This window comes from Felis catus, chromosome B1 (genome assembly GCF_018350175.1).
Source record: "Felis catus isolate Fca126 chromosome B1, F.catus_Fca126_mat1.0, whole genome shotgun sequence".
In the NCBI taxonomy this organism is placed as follows: domain Eukaryota; kingdom Metazoa; phylum Chordata; class Mammalia; order Carnivora; family Felidae; genus Felis; species Felis catus.
In genome coordinates, this window is record NC_058371.1 from 119,227,668 (window position 1) to 119,254,815 (window position 27,148).

The 27,148-nt window shown below is 38.2% G+C and overlaps 1 protein-coding gene across 4 annotated transcripts in view; it reads left to right on the top strand.

Moving 5' to 3' along the window:
* Window positions 1-3,064: 3,064 nt before the first annotated feature.
* UBE2D3 (ubiquitin conjugating enzyme E2 D3) overlaps window positions 3,065-27,148 on the top strand; it is a 29,587-nt gene continuing 5,503 nt past the window's right edge. For 2 of the 4 annotated variants that reach the window (XM_006930938.4, XM_003985128.5), the window contains exons 1-5: window positions 3,576-3,713; window positions 4,485-4,640; window positions 19,305-19,368; window positions 19,456-19,487; window positions 25,904-25,981. In XM_006930938.4, the coding sequence (XP_006931000.1) occupies window positions 4,617-4,640; window positions 19,305-19,368; window positions 19,456-19,487; window positions 25,904-25,981 (198 nt within the window). In that variant the 5' untranslated portion in view covers window positions 3,576-3,713; window positions 4,485-4,616. Of the gene's footprint in view, window positions 3,198-3,275; window positions 3,408-3,575; window positions 3,714-4,484; window positions 4,641-19,304; window positions 19,369-19,455; window positions 19,488-25,903; window positions 25,982-27,148 lie in introns of those variants that run through there. The other 2 variants (XM_006930940.4, XM_006930939.4) reach the window with 2 other exon arrangements.

Here is a 27,148-nt window from a genome sequence, read left to right on the forward strand (position 1 = left end):
GGAGCCTGTTTCCGATTCTGCGTCTCCCTCTCTCTCTGCCCCTCCCCCGTTCATGCTCTGTCTCTCTCTGTCCCAAAAATAAATAAAAACGTTGGAAAAAAAAATTTAAAAAAAAAAAAAAGAATATACTGGTAGTAATTAACCTTTTTTAAATGAATTTTAGTGATTAATGAATCACTACTGTTATGAATATAAGTTATAATTGAATGATAACATTTCACAATCCTTTCAAGGCTTACCAACAGGAATAAGCCCACTTGACTTTACCTAAAAATTTTTATCATGAAGTTCATGGATAGAATATAGGAAGTATGTGAATTCAGTTGGGGAAAAAAAATTACTGCTTTATTTTTACTAATCTCAAACTGAAATGTAGTATTTCCTTCAATTTTGAATGTAAGCAGCAAATAGCTATACATATGTCTGTATCACCAATCGGAATGAGATACTTTATATCACATTACAACTATTGCTATGAATTTTACTTTATACATTTAAAAACATTATTTTGAGAAGAGTCGATGGCTTTGCCAGACTGCCAAAATGGTCTGTGGCACAAAAAAAGTAAAGAACTCTGACCTCAAATTTGTCCCACTCCGCTGTGCTTCGTTAATTCAGAGCATTAACATGTTCCTTTATACTTTCATACTGAAGCTTGTTTAGATCAGGGTAATACAAATTGGCTTATCTGGGACTTTTCTTAAGGGACCTCCTGGATACTGTGAGTTCCCTTTGGGTCAATAGGAATGTTTCCTACCACTCTTGTATACTGGCTTCTGAAAGAACAAAACAGAGGGAGAAATAAGTCAAATAAAACTAGATTCAGAGGACACTGAAAGTAGAAATATACAACATCCTACTCTCCTACTTTCTAAAATAGGAGACAATATGAAACTCCACCTGATGAACACACTGAAGTTGACTGCATGGGTTCAAATTCTACTTCTGCCATTTATTAGCTGTGTGACCTTGGGATAGTAAATCTCCCTGTGCATCAGTTTATTTGTAAAAGTAGGTTAATAAGCACAGTCCCTGACACAAGACAAATGTTGCATAAACATTACCTGTATTTATGATTATTCTTGTACATTTGTTTCATATTACAGCCAGTTAATGTCTGGCTGGTTACATTAATAACTTCTATTTACACAGCATTGTAGTCTACAGTACCCTTTCACATACATTATGACATATGAACCACACAATAAACCTGTGAAAAAGGACAGCTATTATTATGTATAGTTCAGTGTTGAAGAAACTAAGATGGTAAGTAGCCACACAGTATCACACACATCAGAATAGAGCAAGAAGGCAAACCCGGATTTCTCCCTCCACCCCAACTGCCTAATTCTGTGTTTCTACCATATCAGACTGGTTGAAACAGAGAACGAAGATTATTCTGGGAGAAGGGAAATAAGCCACATGATGAGCACTTTAGTACTCTGCTACTCATGTCCTCTACCCAGAATAATCTATATCACCTGGGAGCTTGTTAAAACTGTAGAATCTCATGCCCCACCAGGGCCTACTAAATCAAAACCTGCATTCTGAACAAAATCCTTAGGTGATTCACACAGACACTAGTCTGAAAAGCACTGTTTCACTAGTTGCTCTAGTGACACTCATTCTGGTCACTTAAACAGTATAAGCTAGCTCATTTATCACAGACCTACTTTTGTTTTTATTAGGTAATACTTTATTGTAACAAGAAAGAACTTGATTTTTTTCTTGAGTATATTCTAAAAGTGAGTTTATATACATACACATATTTTTTACAGCATTTTGAATTCTTCTTTCGAAGAGAGAGTGCATGTGTGCACGAGCAGGGGATAAGGGCAGAGGGGGAGAGAAGAGAGAGACAGTCCCACGCAAGCACCATGCTCTTTACAGGCGCGATCCCACGACTCTGGGATCAAGACCCAAATGGAAATCAAGAGACTGCGCCACCCAAGCGCCCCAAGTTTATATTTATATTAATTCTTTAAAATATCCATTTCATGGGGCGCCCAGGGTGGCTGAGTCAGTTAAACGTGGGACTTCTGCTCAGGTCATGATCTCATGGTTGGTGAGTTCCAGCCCCGCCTCCAGCTCTGTACCGACAGCTCAGAGCCTGGAGCCTGCTTCCAGTTCTCTCTCCCCCTCTGTCCTCCTCTCTCTCTCCCCTTCCCCCCTCATGCTCTCTCTCAAAAATGAATGAACGTTAAAAAAATTTTTTTAAATATCCACTTCACTTAGGAATGTTGGAAAACTTTAAAACACGTCAGCTCTTACCTTTACTCCTTTTAAAAATTAATGTACTACCCTTCACCTGAAGGATGCACTAGACAGTAAAACCACCCTCTCTATATTTTACAACACCTAAATTAAAACAGGCCGATCCTACCCTTATAGGTGCCTCCTCCCCCACCAGATATTTCAGTTAAGTAATGACCTTTTATGACCCAAAACTGATTTCTTGAGTTTTGCCAACTCTGTGGCTCTAGAAATTGAAACACAGCAAGAAGAAGAAAAAGGTATTAAGCCTATTTTCCTACCTCAACCTTGGCGGATGGTGAAAAGGCAAATAACTAGTCCGCCCCTATGCCCCAAGTTAATCAATTCACTGTTGAGTTTGATTTCTAGGCCGCTGTCATTCTGGGAACGAGTGTATGAGTCCACTCTTCTCGGTACTGATCCTCTAGGCCAGAAATGCGCTATATTTTGGCACGTGAGAGCGCTGATCAGCGGTTCGCCTGGTTCTATTTAAAATGACTGTTTCATTTTGAGAGGTGCCTCCTCCCATTGGTTAACCGGCCCGGATGGGCAGGCGAGTAAAATATTGCTCACCTGCTTCCCCGAAAACTTCAAAAGCACGGGTCAACCTGGGCTAAAGTTATCTAGTAATTAGTTCGTGGTACCTCCCACAGCACATTCCTGATTGGGCGCGTGAGAGACGGATGTGTCGGCGCGCGCTCTAACCAGTCCGGGGAATTCCATTTCCTCTCCCTCCCACCAGCATAGGCACTCAGGGGCGGTGCTTCCCGGCGACGGCCCGCCCCAACCCGAGCCGGTGCTTATTGCTTCTCGCGAGAATTTGTGGATTTGGGGGCGGGCCCTCAGCAGGAAGCGCGCACAAAACTGCCCTTAAGTCATTGCAGAGGTATAGCTCCTGTTAGCCAGCCACGAGGTTCTCGCGAGATCCGCCGCCTCAATACCAAGTGAGGAAATTGGGGGATGCTGCTGGGAGGGGCGTGGGGCTCAATCGCGCAGCTGCCGCTTCCATTACCTTCCTCCCATGGTCTCCTTCCGGTTCTCGATGCTTCTCTGAGTCTGAGGGTTTCCGCCGTTCGTCCACCCTTCCCCCCAGCCCATGACCCGCCTCCGGCCCCCGCCCTCCCAGTCCAACCTCCGATCTGTTTAGTAAGAAGGTGCTGTTCCGAAAAGGAAAAGGGGGTAGTATAGATAAACTCAACCCTGGACGTAGGAAGTAAACCGTCCCCCTTCACCCTTAGATTCGTCCTGTGCTCGCGACGGCGGCGTTGGCGGACTGATACGCGGTGGTGAAGAGGCAGGAGGAGGGGGGAGGGGCGGAGCGTGGCAGCTGGCAGTAGTTCCGTCAGAGCGGACATCTTGTGGCTGTGTCGTGCGCGTGAGCCCCGTAGGGCCGGGGAGGCACCAGCTGCCGCGCGGGGAGGAGGCCGAGGCCGCAGCTTGAGGGAGGCCCCGGCCCCTCTGTACGCGTGGGTGTGGACGGCTAGGGGATGGGAAGGGAGGCCGGCCCACTGGCCGGCCGGGTAAGAGGGGAAATACAGGCCTTGGTTGGCTTGAGTGACCAGCCTGTTGGGTGGGGTAGGGTGGGAAGGCTGGAGAAGCCGGGGCCTGTCTTGCTTAAGGGGTGGGGGAATGGGCGCGTCCTCGCGCCTAAGCCAGAGCCTCAGGGGCAGCACGGGCGCGTGGTGGCGGTGGCTGGGCGGGCGCGTGCGGGAGCGCGCTGGAAGGCGGAGTGTACGGTGGCGTCAGGGGCCGACACAGAATAGCCCTAGCTGCGGGGACGGCAACACATATCAAGCCTTCCCTCTTTTATTTCCTTCCCCTCCCTGGCCGCATCTTTGAGCAGAAACCGAAAGAAGTCCGGAGTCTCCTGTTTCCCCCTCCCCCCTAGCCTTTCTTTGCCCTAGTGACGCCGGCATAGCGCCGACTAGGCCCCGGCTCCTCCTCTGCTGGGCTCCGGACCCTGCCCCGCACCCACCCCTTTCTCCTACGCCTCTTCCTCTCCCACCCGGGTCTCTTCCTATCGAGAGGCCGGGAAGTCAAACTTGTAGCCGCCCCTCCGCTCTTCCCGTCACCTTCGCCGCCTCTTCGGGCCGAAGCACGGCATAGAGGCTGTTGGTGGCTTTGCCACGCCACCCCACCCACCCCGGATCGCGACCGTTTTAAGGGACCTGGATTCATCAGGGTCTCTTCGGGGCCTGTGCGAGTGCTGATCTGCTCCGTTTTTGCAAAAGGCGCCTGTGTCTGGCAGAGCCGGTGTGAGACGAAGAGACCCATCTTTCCCTGCCGCCCGGATAATCAAGAGTTTTGGCCGGACCTTTGAGCACACACCGGGAGAGTGAGGAGCCAGACGAAAAGCACAGACGATGGCGCTGAAACGGATTAATAAGGTAACCCTTGGGGCTAAAGGGAATGGGGTCGTAGGAGGAAAGGAAGGTTCAGTACCAGAGGAAAGCGTGGGGGTGGGGAGGAAGTATAATTATGAAAACGTCCCTCTTTGGGTCACTTCTCTTGGGGGAAGGGAGACGCAGATCTACTTTAAAGAAGTGAATGTTCAAGCTAAAGAACAACACTTGTGGCGAGTGAGGTGTTATCTTGTGTATGTTTCAGTGGAATCGGTGCAAATTAGGGGCGGGGGAGAGTGATTTCAGGCGCCTCGGTTCTGCTTCTAAAGGAAGAGTTAGTTTTGTTTGAGGTCAGAATTGCCGAGAGACGCTCCAGCAGATGTCATGGCGCTTCCTATTCTCGGTGCTTAAAAACTTCAATTGTAAGATCAAGGATCTTAGGCTTTTTACGGGAAGAATCATTGGAAACTCGGGGGAGAAGAACGTGTAAATCTGGCGGGCCCCGAACTTCATTGGGGGTCGGTGTAGAAGCCTCTTAGTGGCTGAAAAGTAGTGAATGAGCTTAGTCAAACTTAATCGACTGGGGGCAGGTTGGTTACACAAGAGTAAGTGGGGTTGAGAGGAGATGGGCTGACACAATGTTACCGCTTCCTATGTTTTGTAGTTGAGGCTTCTCACCCGAAGCTATTTATCTGAGGGACACCGGCAACTGATGTAAAAGGCTTCTGGAAGCTCTCTTCTTTTTGGCTGGGGGGGGGGGGAAGGGGGCGGACGAGGGGTGTGATGGCAGTAAGGGAAGGCTAGGTGTACCTAGTTTTGCCTCGGCTCTGTTAATAACACTTTCGGGAAACAATGTTTCGCCACCTAAAATGTGGTTTGATACTAAACTATCCTTGGAAATTGGGGTGAAAAAAGGATATTTCGAGGCTTGGGGGGTGAGCGGAACCTCCACCTCCGGAGGTTTAGTCTCATTTTCTTGCTCTAACTTCTATCCCGCATTTTAAGATGGCGGCTGCTTTAACTGGTTCAGGCTCTTTCCGGCATCTCCTTTCCTAATAATATAAAATGATATTCTTTGTTAAATGTTAACTTTTACATCAGATTGTACATAGCTCTTAAGACGTCCTGCTCAAGACTTTATCTATATTCAAACTCTCAGACTGTATTTCCCTTTTTTGTAACTTGTGTATGTGTGGTGTGTTTGGTTCTTGCACAATCGAGGAGGGTGGAGTATTTACAGCTAACTTGAAAAAAATGTCATGGAATAAATTCAGCCGTACTAAAACTAGGAGACAGAGGAGGTTGTGGGTTAGAAACTTTGGTTTTGATGGGTTACTTTTTTAAAAGGGGTTCTGCATGGAAGGAATGACAAGGACTTGGCTTTACTAAGTAGACCTGATGCTGCCTAATTTTGATTTATTCAATACGTATGACTTTGGAGTTTATTTGGCAACACTGATATTATGAAAGATGAAGGTTCATATCTTCATGGAATGTATCGAGGCTGAAATTTTGAATTTTGATTTAGTCCATCATTGCATTGTCATTGTGTGTTTATGTTAAATATAAACTTAAATCTCTGTGATTTTGAGAGGATGGAAGAGGAGAGGAAAAATTTTGTAAGAGTTAAGATTTAAAGCAAAAAGGATTAAGCATCTCTTTGACCACTTTGAAGGCCAGCAATACATTGGAAAAGCATAGTTAATACAAAGAATATAACATTAAATACAAATCAAAACCTTTTATCTGTGAGAATTAGTTCAGGCTACTAAGATGTGGAATAGTTTCAAACCCATAGCTTTTTATGCATGTGGAACTTCAAAGGAAGGTCTCATTGATTTTTTTTCTTTTACAGGTGATACCCAGCTGCTGTGACACCACTTTAATTATTTAAAAGCCCTAGAGAGGCAACATAATGGTTAAGAATTTGAACTTTGGAGCAGAAATGCTCCAGTTAGAATTCTAGGACTGGGCAAGTTATTTGTATGCCTCTATAAAATGAGTATTTGTTACGTATGAACAATAGTTGAGTGCCTAGTATGTTCTAGATGCTAGGACTGCAGTAGTGAGCAAAACAGATTTAGGGTCCTAGATTTTATTTGTTTATTCATTTATTTTAGGATTAAAGAGGTTAGTGTGTGGCTTGGAACAGGCATATGGCATTCAGATTATTACTGCTATTTTAATATCACTTTTTAATTTTCAAAATCTTCTTAAAGAACTTTCGTAGTTTAGTACTCTTCATTAACATCAGATTGTCTTCTGTTGTAAATATTTTGAAGATATGCGTAATATATTAACTAGACATAATACTTTCCAAATTGGAAAAAACAATATTTATGTAGGACTGTTGATTCAATGTACAGAAAGTTTTTGAAAGGCATGTGGCTTGGTATTTAGCTGTTACTGTCAGAATCACATGATGAAACTTCAAAAAAAAAAAAAAAATCCCAGATCCAAAGAGTATTAGTGATAGTTATGGGGGATGGTTTTATTAATTTCTGTTCTAGAAATACAGGGTCAAGTAGGCATCGCTATTAGTATGGTATTTCTTGTGTTACGCACTTTTTTCTTTTTCTTTTTTTAATTTATTGTTTGGAGCCCCCAAATTCCAAATACTAAGATACTTACATTTGTTGATGCTTTATTGAAATGCTTATTGTTGGATTATTTTTGGCCAGTACTCATTTGATAAAGCTTTTGGATTTGTTTTTTTCTAAAGCTTACATTAAAATATATTGTGTTTCTTAGACCAGGCAGCTTTTTCAAACAATCTTACTTGTTTTTTGCTGTATCATTTATTTAATAAGCTGTAGTATGGTTTTACAAGGCTATTTATTAAACAACAAAAATGAAAAATGGGAACTCCCAAGTTGATTAGTGGTGTTTGAGGACCATAGGCAATTATACTACTCCCATTAAACCAGGTAACTACAGTGCTTGTATTTTGGGGAAGTTTAAAAAGAACTTCACATAAAATATAATGTGAGCCAAGCCTAGAAGAGTAACTCATGTTTTGAGGGTTTGCAATGTGTCAGAATTGTTTGAAACCCTTGTATTAACTCAGTATTACAACTCAAGGAAGTAGGTACAGTTAAATTATTATCCCCATTTGGAGATTAGAAACCTGAAGCACAGAAAGGTTAAAAAACAAAATAAAAACCTACCGTTCGTCTGATAGCAGAATTGGGATTGGAACCTGGACAGTTTGGCTCCATTCTGTGTCTTAACTGTTATGTCATCCTTTATGCTTTTAGCATTCAAAAAGGTTTTCTTTTGCATCATTCTGCTGCTAGCAATAGCGAGGACTTAGCATTTACTGTGTACCAAACTATTTCCAAGCCCTTTATGGAAATCAGCTTATTTAATTCTCACAACAATTCTGTGAGATGCTCTTTATCATTCCGTTTTATACATGAGGAAACCAACACAGAGGTTACTTGCTACACAGCTAGTGACTGAGGTTCAGATCAGTCTACCTCAAGAGCTTAACCTCTTGAACTCCATAGTGTACTGCTGTTCTGAACCATTTGTTTCTATTTTATCAGGTGAATGAATGTCATTTTAGTTTTACTACCTGCAATAAGCTGCTGCTCTCCTCTCCCACTTCACTTTTAAATAATGGGAATTTCACTTTATTCTTAGATTATAGTTAATTTGTGAATTAAGATATTCACTAACATAAGTTTTGAAAGCGGGAGTGAATGTTCTTTTTGGTTGATCTCTTAAAGGACTGGGAGTTGCCATGTTCCAACTAATTGCTAGGGGTATCTTAAAATATCTTGTCTCCAAAGAGCCTATAGGCTGGATACACAGTTTTGCAGGTGTTTCTTTAGGATCCTCAAGGCTTTTCTGTAGCCAACTAAATTTGTGGGACAGTTGTGTGACTCATGGATACTGATCATGGTGACCTTGGTGTTTATTTTATGAAGAGGCACTTACCTTGACACTGTTTTCATCATCCTGCTCTTTTGCAGTGTTAATTCTAGTTTTTGTTATTCCTACGAATATAAACTTGAATACTCTTATTAGCACTAGGGGAGAAGCTACTTACAATATATCTGTTACTAGATTATATGTGAATTTAACTCATGGATTCCGTGCACCTTGTTAATCCAAGATACAGTAAATTCTTGCAATTTTTCCAAATACTTTTACTGTAATGATCCCTTTCTAGTAAAGAAAACAGTAGGTTCTTAATGCTGACATAAAGATGTTTTCAGATTAAGATTTCAAATCTTAGGTTGGCTTTTGCATTCCATAATATACGTTCTTGTTCGTGGGTTTTGACATGAGTTGCATTTATATATCGGGAAATTGAGCAGAGTTCTTAATATAGTGTATAGGATCTTACCAGATATATGGAATCATTTCATTTTCTCTGGGAACAGGCGTGATTTTGAAATGTCCCTTAGGTGATTCTGAAGCCTCCCTCTGGTGAAGATCCACAAACATCGGGGTAATCATTTAACCAATACTTAACTGAGGGAAGTTTTACTCCATTTGGCTCAGTAGGTTAGTCCCAGGAGATAGAAAATGAGGAAGCCTTGTCATTACCCATGAGAGTCTCTGCTTTGAGTGGAAGAAACAAGCATATAAACACATGAATAGGGGTTTGTCACCTTGTACTACTTAACTTCCAAGAATCTAAGTCAAGTATGGGAAACACTTATTTAAAAGAAATTAAGGGGAGTGCCTGATCTTTATAAGTTGAGTTCTGAGTCTTGATTTTGGCTCAGGTCATGGTCTCAAGGTTTGTGGGATGGAGCCCCAATTGGGCTCCACACTCAGAGCGTGGATCCTGCTTGGGATTCTGTCTCTCCCTCACTCTTCCTCTGTCACAATAAATTTTTAAAAAGGGGGGTGAAATCTTTGGTTTTATATCAGATTTACCCATTACTGTTTTTTACCTTTTTTGAGAGAGATGCAGGGGTGGGGCAGAGAGAGGGAGACACAGGATCTGAAACAGGGCTCTGAGTTGACAGCAGAGAACCCAGTGTGGGGTTTGAACTCTGGAAACGCAAGATCATGACCTGAGCCAAAGTCAAGATCATGACCTGAGCCAAAGTCGGGTGCTTAACTGACTTAGCCATCCAGATGCCCCAGATTTACTTATTATTAAAGATAGTTTATTTGGGGGAGCCTGGGTGGCTCAGTCGGTTGAGTGTTCGACTTCAGCTCAGGTCACGATCTCGCGGTCCTGAGTTCGAGCCCCGTGTCGGGCTCTGGGCTGACGGTTCAGAGCCTGGAGCCTGCTTCCAATTCTGTGTCTCCCTCTCTCTCTGCCCCTCCCCCGTTCATGCTCTGTCTCTCTCTCTCTCAAAAATAAATGTAAAAAAAAAAAATTACAAAAAAAAAGATTATTTAAATAATTTGCTTATGCTATATTTTGCCGTTTTATGGTGGGTTTTATAACTATACCTAATTCTGTCAAACAAGTAGTATTTTGAAATCAGCAAGATTAAGTGATTTTCGTTACTTTACTAGAAAATTTTATGTTGTTGATTGGGTTTTACTACCAACAGCATGATCTTATTTGAAATTGAACAGTGTAATTAAGAATGAATGCATTTAGTGAATATCTTATTAGCTAAGTTATCTGGCTAGATAAGATTCTCAAAACTATCCTCTGCCTTGTTATGTGTGAAAGGGAAAAATTCGATGAAGTGTTTTATACTTTCCCTAAACATCTGATTTTTATCTGCAACAACACTTTCAGTATAATCTTGTATCATTGATATTGACAACTTTTCATAGCTAGATTTGTCTTATTTGGCCTTGTAGGTTTCAGTTGTGAATCACTACTTGGTTACTTGTTCGTTTTTAGGATAGAGTACTTGTTCACATTCATCCTAGTCTTGTTATCATTTCAAAGCTAATGTATAATTGGATGTTTTCAACCACAGGACTGCTGTTAATTTTTGTTTTTTCTTATCTATGAAATGCCTTGTGTGTTTTCATGTATCAAAGCTGAGAACCTAAATTTGGCTTTCTGTTTTGCCCATTTAGATAAAGCCTACAAAAGAACAGCTTTGAATAATTTTAAGTGATTTAAATGGTGATCTAAGGAAAGAAAATTGTAGTATTATTCACTCAAGACATTCTTTATATCTTGAGTAATGAGCAAGCACACTGTCTCACCTGTAATTACAGCTAAACAGGAAGTTACTATATTGTCAGTGATGTAATGAGACATGGTTTGTAGCACCTACCTCTTAATTCTTAAAAGAAACTTTTAGGATTTCGCATAAATTGTAAGTTGCAAACTAAAATGATTTTAAAGTGACTGTTTCTTTTCATTCTTTAAGTCTGCAGTTCTATGAAAGTGTTCAGATCCTAAAATATTTTTGCCAGGTTTCCTTCTTTTGAAATAACTTCTGGTAAGCATACATTTCTAAAATGTTTGCTGTTTTCTTCCTTACTATTTGTGTCTACACACAGTATATAGAAATTTCACGATGTTAAAGTTAGAAAATTTTTGTTTACTTCATAGTAAACCTGATCTTTATAAGAACAATTAGAGCAGTTCTTATCGAGCAATAATTACATAGCATTTTGTCCTATCACTCGTCTGAATATGTACCTTTATATTTTGTTAGGTTGTAAAGGCTTGGTGAGGGTGAGTTCTCTCAAAATTTCTTTAAAGGCACTCTTCTTTCCATTTCATGGCCTCATCTCATCCAGACCCCAAAGCAGTATTTTATGTTGCTGCTCAGTATAGGTTTTAAGAGGCAAGAGATGTCTTTATAGTGCTGATTCACATAGTTCTACAAATCTGGTCTCTAAGTCAAAAGTTTTGAAAGAAGTGGACTCTTGAGTAAAATACAAGAAATTGCCTGTCAGTAATGGCATGAACCTTTTAAGTTTTCCCAAAAGTTATGATAGGAATTGTATCTATACTGCTATCGTTATGACCTTTGAGTGATAATGTGCATGATGGATAGTGGAGTATGGGATAACAAATGATTGTGAACATGGTGATGACAATTACTGTACTCAGGGATGGAACCCATGAACTTGGCATTACCACAGTAATTTCATAAATGCTGACTTTGGTTATGTTGATCTAATGCATAAGTAGTGGTTGTCATTAGAAAGTTCAGCAGGATGCTTAAACGATTATTACTAGAGGCATTAAATCTTACTGGACACTCATTGATATGGCTGCTCTGTAGTTTCATTATTCATAAATAGTTCTTGTATTTCCAACTTATGAATTCTTTAATGGCAGAGGCCATTTCTTGTACTTCCCATCATCTCTTTAGGCCTTTGCATTTAATGCCTTGGCTTTTTCTTCATAGTCTGGTTAGTCATTTCACCTCTAAAATGAGTAAGATGTAGATACAGTAGAGAAGCAAAAAGCAAATATTTAGCAGTATGTTTAGACTTTAGGTCTTTTCATGTTTTACTTCTTATAGTCAACTTTCAAAGAGATCCTGTGTGCTGTAATGATCAAAGCAAAGATCTAAAGATAAGCTGGGCTTTCTTGTAGGAGCCCCACAAAAGGAATGGTCATACTTCTTAATGTTTAATCATGTACCTACAATTGAGAACTCACTGCCTTAAGCTGTACCTTTTGGCTGCCTTTTGGAGAGATTTGCTTGACTCCTTATCCTATGGGTCTGTTTAGACTCTTTTTTTTTTTTTTTTTTTTTTAACATTTATTTATTTATTTTTGAGAGAGTGTAAGTAAGGAAGGGATAGAGAGGGGGCCAGAGGATTCAAAGCGGGCTTTGTGCTGACAGCAGCAAGCCCAACGTGGGGCTCAAGCTCACAAACCGCGAGATCATGACCTGAGCCAAAGCAGACACTCAATCGATTCAGCTACCCAGGTGCCCTGTTTAGGCTTTTAAATGGAATAGAGAAGCATATTTCTAAGTGAGAAAAGGCCTGGATTTTCATACCAGCTAAGTATGCAGGGAGGTTTCAGGAGAAGCAGTTCAGAGGAAGATGATCAAAAAAAAAATTTCCTCCAGAAGAACATACCATGACAAAAAAATATTTAAATTTGGTGAGGAGGTTTGTTTGTTTTATGTCCTTGTATGCCCTTGATCCATTTTAGTGTCCCTTCAGTGTGAGCGGAGCCTTTAAGCAACTCCTAGTATGTGCCAGTCTCCCCTGACAACTTCTTTTCTATTTTAGTGGTCTTAATAGTTGGCTGTGGGGGACCTGGGTGGCTCACTCGGTTAAGCATCTAACTCTTGATTTGGGGTTAGGTCATGATCTCATGGTTCGTGAGTTTGAGCCCCATGTTAGGCTCTGTGCACAGCCTGCTTGGAATTCTCTGTCTCCCTCCCTCTCTGCCCCTACCCCATTCACTCTTTCTCAAAATAAATAAACATTAAAAAATTTAGTAAAAAAATAGTTGGGCAAGAGCCCACCTTAGTAATGCTATTCTTGGGGAAAGGGATGGTCATCATATGAAGACTTCCCAGGTGCTATATGTGAGCTGTTCTCTGGTCCTTTCCATGTTCCTCTCTACTAGGAAGCAAAGAGCTAACAGTTTCAGTACTTAGTATGATTTTACCAAAGACAAAATTACTTTTGGAAATTCATTGAGTAAGTGCTTCATTGAAAATTGATCTCAGTCCAGTAAATAGAGTTTCCTCTTGCAGTGGAATGGATAATTGTTTTCTCAGTTGGCTTTAATTTAAAGGCCATGTAACTTAAAAAATAGGTAACACTAGATTCATACTGAGTGTAGTAATAAGATGCAAACTAACTGAATGATTATGGAGAAACTGATCCTATGAAAACCTCAGTTTTCCATATCCTGTTCAATCTAGGCCATTTATTCCTTAAGTACAGTGGAGAGTTGGTTTAGTGCAATTGAAATTTTTTTCTTCAGTATGCCAAATGCTGTATCAAATTTTTTTAAATGCATCTTTTTTTTTTTTTTAATTTTTTTTTTTTTCAACGTTTATTTTTTTGGGACAGAGAGAGACAGAGCATGAACGGGGGAGGGGCAGAGAGAGAGGGAGACACAGAATCGGAAACAGGCTCCAGGCTCTGAGCCATCAGCCCAGAGCCTGACGCGGGGCTCGAACCCACGGACCGCGAGCGAGATCATGACCTGGCTGAAGTCGGACGCTTAACCGACTGCGCCACCCAGGCGCCCCTAAATGCATCTTTGATGTAAGGACACCCTTTTTAAAAAGCAGCCATTTTGAAATCTGTTTCTAGATCTCTAATTTTCAAGTGTCTAGTAGATACACTACTTTTGTTTTCCTACACATCCTAAAGCTTAGTATATCCTACACTTGCATGCAGTCTTTCCTCTGATGTAAAATAGAAATCAGGCCTATTTTCGTAAGATTTTTGTAAGGGTAAAATGCTTGGTATTTAAGATCTTTTTTTTTCTTTTTTTTTTTTTAATCCTCCATGACTTAGTTTATGTTCTACTCTCACCTGAATTACTGCTAATGCTTCCTAATGTAGTTACTGCTTCTCTGTCCTTGTATTAGGGATTCCTACAATACGGAGATGAGTCTGTGATACCCACAGATTAAATTTTTGTATGGGTATATGGGGGATAGAAACTCTAATAGTTAATTTTAGAAGTGCTTGTCACAAATAGTGTTAAAAGCCAGTGTTCTGGGGGTGCCTGGGTCTGGGTGGCCCAGTTGGTTGAGGGTCCCACTCCTGATTTTGGCTCAAGTCATGATCCCAGGGTCGTGGGATTGAGCCCCATGTTGGGCTACGTGCTGAGTGTGGTGCCTGCTTAAGATTTTCTCACTCACTCTCTCCCTCCCCCCCTCTCTTTCTCTCGCTTTCTCTCTAAAAGAAAAAAATTTTTAAAAGCCAGTGTTCTGAATGATATCTATAGAAATACACATGGATACATGTCTATATATATAGTTAAAATTTGAAGCCCTGCGAAACAATGCTATATATTCTTAAGAGATACATATCTAGTAGTGTATAAAAATGGGGAGAAGTAGTGGAAACCAAATTTCAAATAACCTTCTGAGGGGCACATGGAATTGGGGAGTATGTGAGGGAGCTTCAGGTATATCTGTAGCATTTTTTTAAAATTATTTATTTTGAGAGAGAGAGAATCGAATCCCAAGCTCTTGCCATCAATCAGCAGAGTCCGATGTGGGGCTCGAACTCCTGAACCTTGAGATCATGACCTGAGCCAAGACCAAGAGTTGGGCATTTAATTGACTGAGCCACCCAGGTGCTCCTATAGCTTTTTTTTTTTTTTCTTTTTTTTTTAAGTTCATTTTGTGGGGTCAGGGGAGAGACAATCCCAAGCAGGTTCTATGATGTTCAGTGTGCAGCCCGGTGCGGAGCTCAATCCCACAAACCATGAGAATCTGAGCCAGTTAAGAGTCAGATGCTTAACCAACTGATTCATACAGGCACCTCTCTGCAGCATTTTATTTTTAATATGAAGGAAATCTAGTAAAAATGTTCAGCTTTACTTGTCAGCCTGGGTACACAGGGGTACTTTTAGGATATGACCTAGTAATTTTAAAAATTGAAAGTTTTTTCTAGTGTACTATTGTCTGTACATTTTTTTTAAAAACACCCCAAATTTGATTTGCCTTACTCCTGCTTAAAAATTTCTGTGGTTCCCATTGCCTTTGGGATGGTCTTTGATATATTCAAAGCTACTGAAAGATCAAGCCATGGTTAACCTTGCTGGTCACATGTGCTACCTTCTTACCTTTACTCTTTTGTGTTTCTGGTTGGTATACCAGAATTACAAGCAAATTTTTGTAGACTGTTCTTTCATACCCTTGACTTTGAATAAGGTTCTCTGCTTGGAATGCTTATCCCTCCATCAGGACTCAGCTCAGTTGTCACTGTTTTTAAACCCAGGCAAGGTTAGTGGTCACCTTTTCAGGATTCACAAAGCATTTAAATGTCTTTATTTTAAGCACTTAAAGTTGTTGAAATGTAGTTTTTTGTTTCTGCATTGTGCCTACTTTATATTAACTCAGTCTATTAGGGAAGGGATTTAGGTTTTATCTCGGTATATTCAGACCTAACATGCTTGACACCAAATATGCACTTTTCCTATATGTGAATAAATGATGGTGAAACTTTAGCTAATAGCAAATACTACTTTTCATTTTAGAAATGGATTTAAATTAACTTCTAGTTTCTGTGATTAGATTAAAAGTTGCTAGACAGAATACATGATTTCTCCCTGCTCCCTCTAGCTTGATTTTGAGACTGATTTAGATTTCTTACATGTTTTTCAAAAAACAAGACTTGAGCATTACATTGTGCTTTAGTGGGATAAGCTCTATATAAATGGCCGTGGTTCCCAGGAACTTTCTGCTTAGAATGGGTCTCTCCTCACTCTTGGTGTTTTTTCTCCCTTGGATTTGTTAGAAGGAAACTGGAGCAGTTAACAATCAAAGGAAATAACTATAGGAACCAGAGCAAGCTACAACCTCAGGGACTGAAATTGCATATCTTTATGCCAAGTCAGCTCTTATTATCTCTTTTGCCCAATGTGGTCTCTTTTTCTCTGGATTCACCATGTAATTTCAAGGCACATGCCTGCCAATAGCTCTAAGTCACATCCTTACAGTTAGAGAAGGAAGAAGTCTTCCCAGCTTCAATATGAAAAACCAGGCAGAGATGGATGGACCTGATTAGGTCAGGTCCTGGCTTGGCTTAGGTTACTTTCCAGCCCTTTGAGCTAATCACTGAAGCTAAAGAAACAAAATTCTATGATTAGCCCTGAGTAATGGGTGGTTATCAGCCACCATTAACCAAACACTACAATCACATGTTTTGGAGTAAGGGAAAAGCATTTCCATGAAAGCAGGGTAAGATAGATAGTTTACTGAGTAGATAAAAGGTCTTACACATTAAGAGCATCTGAGGTGACTTCTTACTGTGCTTTCTCATAATTTTTCTTGCTGAGATTTTCTTACGTATTCTCATTTGCTTATGCTTATGGGCATAATAATGTCATGAGAATTACTTGTTATCTTAGAGATGAACGCTGGTATATGATTTGAAAGACCTGTTTTGATCCCTAAAATAACTCAGGTTGGTTTTTTTTTTCAATGTTGTATTTAAAGTAGATTTTAGTATGTAAGATAATTGGCCTAATTTTAGATCTTTGATTATTACTTCAGAGACATCTTGGTCATGGAGAACTTAGAAAATAAGACACTCAGAAATTATCTGAGTAATAAGAGCCTGAAATTTTGGGAGGAAAGAGCTGAAATTAGACCTTCACTCTAAAGTTAGAATAATAATGCCAGTATTATAAAGGCTTAATTTGTAAATATTATGCATAAAAACTTGTTTCCTCTGTAAGAAATATGTTCTTTAACATTAAATAGGGTATTGGTATATTCTAGGTCAACTTTATAGATTACTGAAATTTATAATGAAGTTGTTTCAAGGTTGCTTAGAGCAGCCATCGTTTAGATTGGTTTTATTTAAAAATAACTGCTTTGGGGCGCCTGGGTGGCGCAGTCGGTTAAGCGTCCGACTTCAGCCAGGTCACGATCTCACGGTCCGTGAGTTCGAGCCCCGCGTCAGGCTCTGGGCTGATGGCTCGGAGCCTGGAGCCTGTTTCCGATTCTGTGTCTCCCTCTCTCTCTGCCCCTCCCCCGTTCATGCTCTGTCTCTCTCTGTCCCCAAAATAAATAAAAACGTTGAAAAAAAATTAAAAAAAAAATAATAACTGCTTTTTTTTCTGGCATATAAACAAATCTGTATTCAAAACATGTTTATTAAGGACATAATTTGGGCTAGTTCAATGTAAGAAACGAGATAAATCTTTTATGGAAAAGGAGGGGGGGGATGGTTTAGAACAGGTAAGTGTTTAACCTTAAAATAGACCCCTTTTTTTGAACCCTTGTGTTCCTTAAGGAAAGAGAATTAAACTGTATAAATTAGCTTTTGGTTTTTTGTATTTTTTGGTGGGCCAGCTAAACAGTAGAACTTGTTACATAAGCTTTGGGACATGGGAGAATTCTCTGGTCGTGTTAGTTTGACTAGACTACTTGATTTTTACCAACAATGAAGTTTTTAATGCTTTGAGATGGTGTTAAAGTAGATTCCCATCATAACAAAAGTGGCTGGTTATGGGATGTAAATAATTGCCATATGAAACCTAATCTGGCCTATGAAAAAGTCATTTGCTTAATAATGGGTAGTCAATTAATTCAAGTACGTTTCTATTTTTACTCAAAAATTGGTAGTTTTGGGCGCCAGGGTAGCTCAGTCGGTTAAGTGTCAGACTCTTGATCTCAGCTCAGGTCTTGATCTCAGGGTTGTGAGTTCAAGCCCGTGTTGGGCTCCCCCCTGGACATCAAGCCTGAAAAAACAAAACAAAAAATAACATTCAGAATCATTTGATAATTTGTAACAGTGTTTTTGTTTTTAAGTTAAAACCATACATAGTTCTGTTTTCTTAAGTTATTTACTTAGAGGGGGGAATATCCCAAGCAGGCTCTGTGCTTACAGCGCAGAGCTGACATGGGCCTCAAACCCCCACAAGCCATGAGATCATGATCTGAGTTGAAATCAAGAATAGAAGGCTTAACCAAATGGGCCACCCAGGTGCCCCCATACATAGTTTCTTTTAACCAGTTGTTTAAATCTCTGTTCAGAGTTTCTGTAATTCCTACTGATCAGGATCCATGGTGGTTGGGATGAATTTTCTCCCATTCTTAAATATATTGAACATAAGAAGGTATATTTATTTAGGCAAGCGTAAAGGTCTGATCTGATCTTCCGTTATCCTAAGTTGGGTATCCTGGGATTTCTGGCTGTTTTGATAACCTTAAAAACAGATGTGTGAGTTTGAGAAGCAAGTTGGCAGTGTATCAGAGCAATCTCCAACTCCCAGTTTTGTTGAGGTATAATTGATTTGTGACATTTTTAGTTTTAGAGCTGCAACGTGACGGTTTATGAATTTTGTGAAACAATTACCACAAGGACAATTGTTCTGCAGTGTGGGGTTTTGTTTTGTATTTAAATGGAGTGAATCTAGATTGATCACTGTGCAACAGTTGATTATTTTCTGAAATGTATTTGGACCATGTGAGAGAGGCAGATATTTGCTCTGGATCGAGCCCCACACATACTCTCTTTCTCTAAAATAAAATTAAAAATTAAAAAAGAAACAACTTTATTTTCTAACTAAATTATCCATATTTGTTACATATAAGTCCTGGAAAGGCTAAGTACATATTTATAAATATAAGGTCTGATGGAATTTTGGAAACTGCATGTTTTACTAAGAGCAAATTTCAGTTTCTTCCAGGGTAATAAACACAGTTGAGTTGCAGCAATAAGACCAAATCAAAAAGGATACCTACCTACCTAGCCCCATTAGAGATTTTTCAAGTGGAAATGAGGTCTGTGGATAGTGTGGTTCAGATACAACAGAGGATTTAGGATAGTAGAAATAAGGGCTTCTGAGATATCCTGAAAGTGAAGCAAACAACATGAATGCTGAGAACTGTCTTAGTTCTTAAGCTGTGAAAGTATCTGATACAACTTTTCTGGTTTGGACGGCTTTTGTTGATGTAACAAGAATTTTTGTATCTGTGCCTATTATGTTCCACAATCCGGACTATGGTTAACTTAATGTTTTCTTTTACTAGAATGTATTAATGTGAACTCTGATTGTGTGTCCCTTAAAGAATGGGGTGAAGATAAACTATTGACTCTATTTGTTTATTGTTATGGTTATATGACCCATCATTTTCTGTTTTGGTGTAGGAACTTAGTGATTTGGCCCGTGACCCTCCAGCACAATGTTCTGCAGGTCCAGTTGGGGATGACAGTAAGTAACTCTGAAGTTGATTTGAATGGCTAATTTCAAAAAAGCTTGTACATTTTTAGATAACAGTTTTGTTTTGTTTTTCCCTAGTGTTTCATTGGCAAGCCACAATTATGGGACCTGTAAGTATTAAGAATTAAAAATTGTTGCTTTTAATTAAAAATTCAACATTGACCTAGTTATATTTAACTTAGTCTCATATTTATTTTATTAACCTTGTAATGCCGTTTTGGAACTGCCGTAGTTGTACAGCTTTTGAAAGCCCTAAAAATTTAATGAATTAGTCATTTGTTTACATATATGTGTCTGTCCCTGTATTCGGGTTCTAGAGTCTAGCATCTCTATGACCTATCAAATATTTTTTCACTTTATCTTAGTTTTCTTTTGTAGTAATGTAAAGCATTGTTGCAGAGCTTCCTGTTATTTATAGACCATTTAATTTATTAGCTCTACCATGGACCTAATTCCTCTTGCTGCCAAAAATCTAAGTTTTTATTGTATTTGATGTTTGTATAGAACTTTAGATTTTTACAAAATTTGAATATTTTTAGGTAGAAAGTGATATTTTGAATACAGCAAAATTCCTTTCTATCCTGGGTAGATAAGAAACTGTATATGCTGGATAATTGAATATTCAGAATTATGGATACCATCTAAGAATTTCACAGAATTAGAGCGCAGTAAAACAACCTGGGGTAAGACTGTATCTTGCACAATACTTAATATTTTTTTTGACTTGGAAGGCACTTTAGGATTTCTATTCTATGTATGTCTTAATCTGCTTTCTTCCCCCCCTTTTTGGTGGTTTAATCTCAACATAAATGTCAATAATGTACTTGGTGAGATAACGGTCAATAAATAGGTATTATTCTAAAAGGAGAAATGCTCTTGGAAAAGTTAGCCAGTTGATGGGTTGGATCAATAAGTTTTTATTCCGTAGTTCTGATTTTGATAACTTTAATCTTTTTTTTTTTCCATCTCCCTGTGGTCCCCCACTGTATGCCAGCCATTAAGGATAGACATAATACTTCTCATTCTTTAGGGAACTTAAAATCTGGGAGAGACCGGCAATTAAAACAAGTGCATAAGATAGGAAATTTTATGGGAAGTCATAGCAGGGATGATTGAGTTAGAGTAATTGTGAAATGTTACGACCTAAAGGTAGGGAGACTGTGAGTTAAGTTAAACTTGGTGGTGTTGGTAGAGGGGGGGATATTTATCTTAATAGTCTGAAACATATCTGTATTATCCTAATAGGGAAAAAAATTTAACAGTCAGAATTGTTCACTTCTAGTTATCTCAAGGACTATTCTTACTACTGTAAATTTTATTTTGCTTTAAAAATACTTACTTTGCAACAAAATTGTGGTTTATTTATTTTAAGTGAACATAGTTAACTAGTCTGGCTTTTACCCAGTTTGGTCCACAAAACAGTTTAGAAGTTAACAGTCTTCATATTAAAACCCTGACGAGGCCCTCATTCCATAGCAGTAGCGACTGGGGATGAGGTTTAGCAGCTACCTCCCTTTTTTTATATGGGGTTTGTGTCTCACACTCCTGTCCACTTCATTTTGCCTCCCTAGATTCTGTAGGCACATGGATTTGCTGTTTCTAGAATTTTGTCATTATAGGTCACCAATTCTTAAAGCAGAGTGTTCAGTAAAATGCCTTACCATTTCTACCAAGTAAAAGCTCATCTTTGATCCAGAGGGTGCTTTAAGATGGTCTCATTATAAAAATTAGTTGTCAGTATTAATAAAGCACTAAAAAGTTGGTAATCTCAAGACTTAATTGGATGGTGTGTATGATAGAAACCAGCTCTTTGACACCAGTGTGACATTTTTCTGCTGGACTCTGAGACTCCACTGTTTATTGAACTTTTGTTTCCAAAAGGTGAGGAATATACTTAGAGTAAATCAGAGTGAAGCATAAGTGAGTAGTTTATGCCAGTAATTTTTTAGAGAATAAGAGAAAATTGCTTATCCTGACCTTTTTTTGTAGCTGCTTACTTATTTGCTTTTATTTTCAGAAAACTTTGTTAATTGTATCAATGACAGTTTTCTGCTTTTAAAAACAAATACTTGATTTTCAGAACTATTTAAATATTCCCTAATGAACAAAATTTACAGAAGCTGTATTTTAGTAAACACCGGTTTTGGGTGTCAACTTGGAAATAGTTAGCAATTATCTTTACCATAGCGTCAACAATGAAACAACTCATGTTCTTATTTTGGCTTTTGATTGCATCCTTGTGATACAACATCACAGTTTGATTAGATAAATAATTGCTTTATTTTGTTATTATGCCTAGCTGTGTGACATGCAGATAAATGAGCTAAAACATTGGGACATTGGTAGTATAGCAATCCATATATTTGCAGATTTGCTGAAAGAATAAATGGTAACAAAATTGCTATGGAGTACTTCTTAGGTCAGTAAAGTGATTGGCAGTGCCACATAACTAAAGGTTCCTGACTAAAGAATGGAGCATCTAATTTAAGTTTTGATGCAGAGTAACTATTCAGTTTTAGTGTATTACAGTCTGGGAATGTTCTTGATCATTAAATTTATGAGGCAAAATGCTTTCTAATAACCATTTGAACTGGCTTATTCTTTCTTAAGGTAAGATACTTTGGAAGCACAAATACTAATAAAAATTAAACCTTTGAAAGAAATGACAGAGCATTGCTGGTTATGTGGTTCTTAAACTTTTTGGTGGTGGCTGGGTTTTTTGTACTATATTGAGGACAATTCCCATTAACAATTGGAAAAGTTAGGAGAAATTAACTCCTTACTTATTTCTGGTATTTATATACTTGATTACTAATTGGAAATGGAGCTGGGAGAAAGATAATTTTGAAATTATTTGGAGAACCACACTAACTTCCACCTAATCTATGATACAGCCAAGGAAGAAAGTACCAAATTTGAATAATATAACGTCATCTTTGGCAGCTTGAGCAGAATCAACTACAAAAAACCATCTGAAGTCAAATAATTGGTTCATAGGTATTGTCTCATTGGTCCATAAAGGTTATTTTTCAACTTATTTTAAGTGTATTATGTCAGTTTCTGCAAAGGTTAATGATAACATGAAAACTCTTCCCTTCATGACCTTTTAAAAGGAGCTTTGTAGTCCAGAGGAAGAGTAGAGGAAGTGGAAAATATAAGTAAGTTATAAATATGTTGGATAATAGTAAATGTACAGAAATTATAGAAGAAAGGCAACAAGCGGATTGAACTAAAGGAAAGGCTGTATTATCTTTTTAAGGACATTTAAGCTTAAGATGGATTCTATAGTGTAGGTAGGATCCTAGAGATAAAGATACAGATGCAGATAAGAATATTTCAAGTAGGAATGCCTGGGTGGCTCAGTCTGTTAAGTATCTGACTCTTGATTTTTGGCTTACGTCATGATCCCAGGGTCGTGGGATCAAGCTTTGTGTCAGGCTAACGCTGTGTGTAGAGCCTGCTTAACATTCTCTCTCCTTCTGCCCCTCTCCCCCCCCCACCCGCTCGCACATGCTGTCTCTCTAATAAAAAAAAAAAAAATTTTTTTTTTCAAAGAATATTTCAAGGAAGAGAAAGAAATAATAGAAAAAGGAGATGTGAAACATTTTATGTGCAGTAAAGAGCACATTTAGGAGAATAGGTAGAAGATGAGACCAGCTATATTAGTGGGAATGAGTTCATAAAGCACTTTATGTGCTTAGGAGTTTGTACTTTATCTTGAAATCTGCTGGATTTCAAGCAGGGGTGCAACTTGTGTCTTAAGACAACTTCAGAATTAGGGTGAGGGATAAATTAGAAGAAAAAGCCAGAGTGAAGACAGGAATACCAGTAGTAAACCATTACCATAATGTAGAAAAAAGATGTGAGATCTGGAACGAAGGTAGTGGTGGCAATGGACCTAAAGGAGAAGCAGCTAGTTGAAGAGAATTTAAGGATCTTTAAGATTGATAACTGCTTTGATCACTGATGGTTTGTGGTTTGAGTTTTGGACACAAGACATCCAAGAATAAACATTCATGAGCATTTGAATATATATATATATAATATATATATTTAGAGAGAGAGAGAGAGAAGGACTCCAGAGTTACCAGAATAAGTGCGGATCAGGAGATAGAAGCAGAAGATGGATCTTTGGGAATACCAACACTTTATGATTGCCCTAGGGGAGGAATACAGACACTGAGAGGAGCCACTTGAACTAATTGGAGTAAATCCAAGGTGTAGAAGGTTTATAAAGAGATCAAGTATAAATTCTGGATTTGGGTCAGTTTATAATCAAAATATTCCTGTTTTAATTTCTTTTCTGTTTGTTTTCTATTTATAGTAACTTTGATATAGAGCCTCAATCTTTAGATAGCATAGTTTGGTTGGGTTACCCCTGGATCTTAAGATTTTACCAGTTTTTCCTTTTTGAGTTGATGGAGTTGTAGTGTTAAATTGTAACATTGAAATATTTTCATCCCATAAGTTTTTTTTTTTTTTTGAACAAGTGAAGTGAAATTTGGTTTTGCTTAAATCTTATGATTAGGTTGCCTTTATTCAGAAGCAGTGAGATTACAGCACTTGTGATTGTATGAAAATTTAGAATTTCTTTTTTTTTTTCTTTTTTTTTTTTTTTTTATTTTGAGAGAGAGTGAGAACATAAACAGGGGAGGGGCAGAGAAAGAAGGAAAGAGAATCCCAAGCAGGTTCCACACTTTCAGCCCAGTGCAGGGCTCAATTCACAAACAGAGATCATGACCTGAGCCAAGATCAAGAGTCAGATGCTTAACCGACTGAGCCACTCAGGTGCCCCTAGAATTCTACTGTTTAGGATTACCGTAAATTGTTAACTGTACACTGTACAAACATTTTCAGTATTAGTCTTATAAAAGTGTATGCCATTTGAAGCATCTACTCCCAGTTGATGTAGCTGTTAAAGATCCATTAATCTGGTAAATTCAGATCGTATTCTGGTACCTTGCTTTGATTTTTGTCTATACTTCACAATGCTGCTTTGCAGTTGTAGTTTTTCAAACTAAAATTTTGTAAACAATATGAAAAGAAAGGACTTGGGCATTATGAAAGGGTTCAAACTGTAGTTTTTTTAATTTTACTAGTTGTATGTTTCTTTGAACTTCATTTATCAGTAAGTTGACATTTTTCCTTCAACTCACAGATATATCCCATTCATTTTTCATAATACCTGCAACATTTCATTATATGTCTCTTTACCATACTGTTAGCCCATCAAGATAAGAAACTGTTCTCAATGTCCCTTCTACATACCTGATCTATAGAAGGGAGTTAAATTAATTCAGCTATTGTTTATTTTACAGCGGGCTGGGGATTAAATGAACACTATAAAAGTGACAGATCTGGAAAAGTTTTTATTTGCCTGATATCCAGAATGAGCATAGTAAAAGGCTTATATTAGCACTATGTACATACTCTTCTAATGGAGAGAAATAGATGTTGGTAATAACTCACTATAAACTTTGAAATACATCTTCAGGTCGGCTCTTAGCATATCTAGAAGCAGTTTTATATTTTCCTTAACTTTTACCTTAAAGTTTTTTACTAAGTCACTGTCTTTTGTCCTCACTTTCTGTTCCATTGTTGGTAGTCTTCATAAGACCTGGGGTTTCAATCTTGGTTCTATCCTATACCATTCACCTAAGTTATTTCTTCAAGTCCCTTTATATTTGTCCATAAAATGGGAACAATGATATCTTTTTCCTGATATTGGTTAAATTAAATGTAAAATTCTAGCAAGTAGTGTTTCCCAAAAATTACTTCATACTAACATTGTCTAATAGGTATTTACTAAGAGTCCTTCGTACTCAAATTATAATCAAAACGAGGGAGGAAGAGTGATGCGATAGCTTGAAATTTTGTTTTCTTTTGAAGTGGAAGAACAAATATTCTACATTGTTTTCCAAATATTGTAATGCTGTGTGTTGGTTTGCTGTGGGGTTTTTAGTATGCTTTTGAAGAAAAACTTCCTTGGTTTTAAATGAGGATTTTTGAGGGGTTACTGGCTGTCTCAGTCAGAAAAGCACGTGACTCTTAATCTCAGGGTTGTGAGTTCAGCATTTTGTTTTGCCAGTAGCCAGAGTGATGTGTTGAAGTACAAAGCCTTCTGTGTTGTATATATGGTTTTCATTAGAAGAAATAAATATAAGACCTTATTTTCAAATTCATGTTTGATGTATAATACTTTTATAGACCTTATTGCTAAGTATACTTTTCCTTTGTGAAAGTTGGGATCTAGAACACTTAGTTTCTGGGTAATTTTTTGGTTCTTTGGTGACCTACGTAAAATGGGATCTAAGTAAATAAGGGTTCGTTGTTCTATAGTAAATTTTGATTGTGTATTTTCTAATAATATGAACTAAATTGTGGAATAGTTTAGATTCTATTACAGTGTAAACAGTGGGTAATTTGGGTCCATATTAAATGCTTATTTAGAAAATAGAAATGTTACCTGGATTATTTAGCAGTAATATTTTAAATATCAGAGTTAAGCAAATTTTTCTTTTCACAGAATGACAGCCCATATCAAGGTGGTGTATTCTTTTTGACAATTCATTTTCCTACAGACTACCCCTTCAAACCACCTAAGGCAAGTATTTATCCCCAAAATCCATTAGTATACATCAGTGTTTTATTTCAAAGGAATAGAGTATTCTTAGAAATTAAGATTCAATGTAATTCAAGGTAATTGGCATGTATATGTAGGGAGTAAAAATAATTTAGGTTAAATACATATTGAGGCTAATACATAAGCTAAATATATAATACAGAATGCTCTTAATCTTTAGTTAGAAGAGCAGCTAGACCTGGATTTGAACTTTTGTAAATGGAGATAAGGATTTATCCAATGTTGCAAAGCTCTGATACATTATGTGGAAGTTTTTTTCCCCCCTTTATTGTGCTCATACAGGTTTGGATTATTAACCTCTGTAAAGTAGTAGACTTCAGTTATTCAGCTTTGTATTCATTTGCATATGTTGCTGCAGCCTAGGCTATGTTTGTTAGGTCTTAGGCTATATCTTCTAGGGGTTTGGGTTTGCATATATAACAATAAATCTATCAAAGCTTATAGTTGCTTAATGCACGAAGGTGACTGGTTTACAGTTATTAAAAGCATTTGATCCTTGTCTTTTCAGAGCAATTAGCATAAATCCAATCTATATGAATACCTGTAGAAAATAGCAGAACGTTGGCACTTCAGCCATCTTTGCAGTCATGTTATAGGTGTAGTATGACAGTTACTTCAGATGAAACACTTCTGTGATATTTAAAATTATTTTATGTACTATGGAAACGCACACTAAAACACATACTTTTTGTAACTTGATACCTTAAATGGGTTGGTCTACAAATTTGGTTTACATTCTGAAGTTCCTTTATTTATTAATGAATGTTAATTAGCCTTCACAATGTTCTTGATACTCATGACATGGTAGAGTGAAAGTTAACCTTCAGAATATCCCATCATATCATTGATCGTAAAATTTTTGCCCCAAAGAGTACATTTTATTTTAATGAAAGAGAAGGATCCCCTGAAAGATCTTGATCAGAATATCAGATGAGTTTCTGTAATTTTTAGTCCTACTGTGTATGTAAAGTAGGTTTTAGCCATTTGATTGTGTGTGTGTGTGTGTGTGTGTGTGTGTGTGTGTGTGAGAGAGAGGGGGGGGGAGAGACGGAGAGAGACAGAGCAGAACAGTATTTTAAGCCTTGCTAAAAATGAAAGTCTTTTATTTCAGATTAGGATGCTTATTTT